Genomic DNA, 5,207 nt, shown 5'->3' on the forward strand with positions numbered 1-5,207 from the left:
CACTTTACTTTCCTACCGTTTGAAAAGGTTGAACACCCCTGACTCGAGTTTTTCTATTTGGCAGTTTATTTTAAAGTCCGTCTCGGCTCCCTACGAGAGACCCTCAACAGATCGCAGCGTTAATTAATTACGACTCGGTCGTAACGCGCGTGCGTGCGTGCGTGCGTGCATGCGCGCGCGCGCAAAGCGACTAACAGTTAATTATCGTTAATTATTATTCTCATTATTATAAGAAATATTATCGTTATTGTTACTATTATCGAAAGGCCGCAACAACGCTCTTTCCGAGGACTGCGCGATCTCCTTCTGTCTCGTGACGCCGCCGTCGACTTGTCGCGCGTCCCTTACCTCGCGAAATCGCATCGGTCGTCGAAATGAGAACGACCGGCGATCGCCGTACACCGGCGACAGCCGCGGGCGATCGCCGGTCGATATCGCGATCGATAGGAGCTCGCGAAACGCAATTAGATACACTCGACAGCGCGTGCTTATCTCTCTTTCCCTTTCGCCTGCACCTACCTTCGTCCTACGATTTAGAGGCACCCTCCTCTAAATCTCCGTCCAGCTCGCGTCGCGCGTCGTTTACCTACCGGTTCCGCACACTAGAAACGTTAATTAAGTCACTTAAACGAAATAACGCAGCCGTAACGGAGCGTGACGTCGGCGATCGGATCCTTGTTCCCATTCCCTTCGTGTTCCCTCCTCTTGAATCCGGAAACATTTTCCCAGGCGCGTGCCCCGTCCGCTAAAAGACTACGATGGCGTCCGCCGTCGCCGTCGCTGCCGGAAGTCGATCCTCCCCGTGGCTTTTCCCGTTGAACGTCGTCGGTGGTCTCACTCTTGCTTCCTTCGCGTTTGAGCGAAAGCACGTCGCGAGAAGGAACCGTCGCGCACAAACCGGCGGTAATTCCCAGCTGTGAGGAATCCGAGAACGCGAGAACACGTTCCCTTGTTCCCTCTTCCCCTCTCCCTCCTCCTCCCCCCTCCCGGATGAGGGGTGAGTTGCGCAGAAGGGCGCGACAGGGGCTAACGAGTCCGTCTATTTTTATTTTCCCGCGCTTTCTCCGCTTTCACTTCGACGTGCTCCGTAGCCGCCTCCTCGAATCGTGCCGGACGTCGTTCCTGCGAAGGAGAGAGAAGAAGGCACGAGTATAACGCGACATGTCTGACTATTGAGGGATTGACATTGGGGCGAGAGGGATTCTGAGATGTGCCGACTAATCGATTTTTGCGAGGGCTTACTTTGCCATTAAGCTTCGCCGGGCTTTTAGTTTCCAGCAATTCTAAAGCTCGAGGTATGAACTTTCATTGGGATCTCTCTAATATATTCCGATAACTTTAAAACCTTCAACTGGCGTACGCGCTGTGCAGTTAAGCTTGAGAAGATTAAGAGAAATATCGAAGAGTAATCAGGGACCGGAAATTTTCTGGATCAATAAAAAGAGTAAAATAAAAAAAAAAGAAAGTACAGAAATTAATTTAACTTATACGTAATTTTTTCCGGAGAATGTATATAAAAAATGCGAATGGGAGCCGCCAATGAGCAAGAACTCATTAACATTTTAGCTTTTTCTAAAGTTGTAATTATATAATTAAATGAATTTCTTTATGTCGGTTGTTATTTCATGAATATTAAAATTCTCTCTCTCTCTCTCTCTCTCTCTCTGTCTCTCTCGTAATTTAATAGATAGTTATATAAGCGAGTAATAAATATTCTTTATACACTAATCACATTTGGCACGAAACTATCGCACTATTCAAAGCCAATTTTCGATAATCAAGCAACGAGTGTCCGAGTACTTGAAATCATGTAATCGAATGGTTGTGTATCCGGGTTAATGCATAAATAATTGCGCTCCGGAGTGCGCTCCGGAGGCACCGACTCTCGCAATTAGCGCGACGAAATTGCGAGATAGAGACATTCGCGTTAGCCCGATTGGATATTTTCAGCGCGCACGACGGCCAATGAGCCAAGCTTGTTACACCGGCGCTTGTTAACATTTCCACGCAGTATTAACTGCGTTATGGTCATCTGGCCGGCGTCATTCGCACGTAATGATCGCGGCCTATCTGGTCCGTGCGGTGCGAAATTTACATGACGATTTTGGTCTGTCGGGCGAATAACTAGCGGCACGCACGATATTAAGCGAAATCTCGCGCGATTTCCGATGAATAAGCTATATCGACGGTAATTTCGGGACAGGAAGAAGCTGCAGTATATAAAACGTGCAATTACAAGGGCAATTATATATGATAAAGTATATGATTTATATTCTTACCGGATATTCCAGGAGGCGCTATCCCTGGCATGTTTTATGTATTTTTTCGGTTCGACCGGGGCAGTCTATTACTGGACGATTATGTGTGGCGCACGACACAGTATCACCACCGTAGCCAAAACCGTGAATAACGTGAAGATGAACAGGCAAAGCCTTGATTTCACAGGAAAAAAATTTGAATGTTAGTTTCACAAGTTGATTGCTTAAACAATAGATTAGATAAATAGTAAAGAGATGGAATAGTAAAATCAATTCTGTGTAAGAAAATTCAATATTGGAAATAAAAGATATAAAACATATACATGTGTGTGTGTGTGTGTGTATTTGTAGGGTTGGGATGTAACGTATTACCGTTATTTGTAACGCCGTTACCATTTACATTTTTTCAGTAACTATTGTTATTTTTTTCTATCTGTAACGGTAACGGTAACCTTGTTACATTTTTACAGTAATGATGACGAATTTGCCGTTATTTTTATCGCTACTTTATTAGACTTTTACTTTCTATAATATGTTTTTAATTTATTTTTCGAAAAATAGTTTGTACTGTTTGGCTACATTCCCATAGTCACTATCAGTATTGAAAATCTATAATATATTATAGATTTATTATAGATTTTCAGTACTAACAATGATTATTGGAATACACTCTTAATAATGATATTAAGTTTAAAAACAATGAATTTAATTTAACTTTCTATAAAAATGACTAATATAAAGAAAAACTTGCTTTATACTATATAGATTAGTCTAGAAAGTTTCAAGTTCTAATATTTATTATTACATTTAGTAATCATTATCAAATAATATAAATTTAAAATATATTAAACTTATTTTAGTATTATAAAGAATTAACAAATCATTACTTTTCAAGTAATGATAACGGTAACGGTAACGCGTTACTTTTTAAAATCAGTAACGGTAATAATAACGAATTGCTTTTTTAAGGTACCTAATATTCCTAATTCTGTAGATTTGTAATTACATATAATTATAAATTTTCTATAATTGAGATGACTGAGCAAACCAGTTTCCGCAAATTGAATTCATGTGAGGTTCAAGCAAATATGAAATTATTGAGCAGAGGAATTTTTTGAATAGCTGAAACGAGCAAGTTCGAAACAATCACGTAATGGATTCGCCCGGCGAATCGGCGGGCCGGCGCATAAATGACGGACGAGTTTTTCTCGTGCGAGGAACGAGAGGATCTGTACCTCGAGTTTACCGCTATGTAAAAGCTATCTCTTTGTCCATGATTTTTCCGCGAGAGAGGCGCCGTGTGCCGCGCGCGTGCACGACCGAAACCACATGAAAGATTTAAAACATCCAACCTGTCGACCACCATGGCGGCGAACTTCCAGTCGCTAATAACCTCGTCGTCCTCGTCTGCCTTTTTCATGCGGCTTGTGATGAACTGCAATTCCTTGAGAATCGTATGGAGTTCCCTCTGCATGCCGCTGAGAGGCAACGATGCCGAAGTCTCCTCGACCGTCGCCGGCCTGCTCGTCAGCGGTGTGCCGTACGCCGACCTGCTGTAAAAGACCATGTAAATTATTACCCTTGGAGAGATGTCACGCGTTCTCTCTCAAGATCCAGCGAGGCGTCGACATACATTTCGCATGGATCGTCGGAGAGCTCGGTGAAATTCTGGCTCTTCAAAGCGTCATATAAACGTCATATAAAGGCTGTTGTAATTATTGGAATAATTCATCTTCAATACATAAGATAAAATTGCGAAGTTCGCGCAAAGTCAAATACGATAAACGCTGAAGTTCGAAGATGACCGTAAATGGTTACGATAATTTACAGTTGAGATTCGCATTATTTATACATACACATAAGAATCTTTTTCTTTAACGAGATATTGAGCTGTGTGAAGATGACACTACTGAAAATTCAAAAACGACCATTACCACTCGATTAGTAGTCGTTTGGCAATATTTGGTAGTCCATTCTCGATGATTGATAGTCGAATGCTTACAGTTATAATTGCCTACACAGTTTAAAAAGTTATATTTTGCGAAAGGAAGGGTAACGCACGTATGTCTTTTTATATATTATTATTTACAATTTTGACTACTAATCTGCAGCGAGAATGGACTACTAAATACTACCAAACGACCACCAATCGAGTAATAATGGTCATTTTTGAATTTTCAGTAATGGGGGGGGGGGTGAAGTGGTCAATTTCACACAGCTGAGATATTATGAATTATATGCATTTATACATATTTCTCTCAGATTTTTATTTTCGCATTGTACCATTTTATATAGTTAATTGATTGCTTGTGAAGGAATCGAGAATAAATTGATTTTCTTGCTTGCGTGAAAGAATACGGTTGCAAGATATTATTTTACAATTGAAAATCCAACATGAACATTTCAATATTTTCTTAACGATATGGATAAGGAATTTGAAAATATTCAAATAATCACGCTGTGCATTTGAATTGGACCACTATGTCACGGAACTTGATTATCGGGTTCTCGTACCAATGTGACAGAGGGGTACGAGAAGAAGAGATGGAGGAGAGAAACGGATTGCCCGGTGAAACTCGGCCGTTCGTTGAGCCAGAAGCGATTATTGAAGGGTCGAGCGAAAAAAATGTCAGAATGGAATATTTTGTTAACGGTTCGCGAAAATCGGTCGGAGGGGAAGAAAAAAAAGGGCCGCAAGGATCTCACGTGGGAAAACACGGAAATCCGGGTTTCGGTAGATTGACTCGACGTTTATCGAGATTCGCGAAAATCTCGATATTCGATTCCGGCGGCACAACCGTCACGGACGTTTAAGCGACGGTCGACGAATTTCGGGTGGACGGATCTCTTGCCCGCGCTCGTGCAGTTATCCCCGAGCAAACGTGACGTGTTACCCCCGTCCTGCAATCATTTCGCGTGCGCGGCTCGTGTGTCTTCAATTCTCTCCGC

At 42.0% G+C, this 5,207-nt stretch overlaps 1 protein-coding gene across 4 annotated transcripts in view; it reads right to left on the bottom strand.

Annotated features, from left to right (window-relative positions):
* Nucleotides 1–200: 200 nt before the first annotated feature.
* The window catches only part of LOC105462690 (neuronal acetylcholine receptor subunit alpha-7), a 213,285-nt gene continuing 208,278 nt past the window's right edge, over nt 201–5,207 (bottom strand). For all 4 annotated transcript variants that reach the window (XM_011709490.1, XM_011709489.1, XM_011709488.1 and 1 more), the window contains 3 exons: nt 3,611–3,811; nt 2,280–2,432; nt 201–1,122 (listed from right to left, as the gene is read on the bottom strand). In XM_011709490.1, coding sequence (XP_011707792.1) covers nt 2,348–2,432; nt 3,611–3,811 — 286 coding nt within the window. In that variant the 3' untranslated portion in view covers nt 201–1,122; nt 2,280–2,347. The remainder of the gene's footprint in view (nt 1,123–2,279; nt 2,433–3,610; nt 3,812–5,207) is intronic.

This window comes from Wasmannia auropunctata, unplaced genomic scaffold, assembly GCF_000956235.1.
Source record: "Wasmannia auropunctata unplaced genomic scaffold, wasmannia.A_1.0 LD336095.1, whole genome shotgun sequence".
In the NCBI taxonomy this organism is placed as follows: Eukaryota; Metazoa; Arthropoda; class Insecta; order Hymenoptera; family Formicidae; genus Wasmannia; species Wasmannia auropunctata.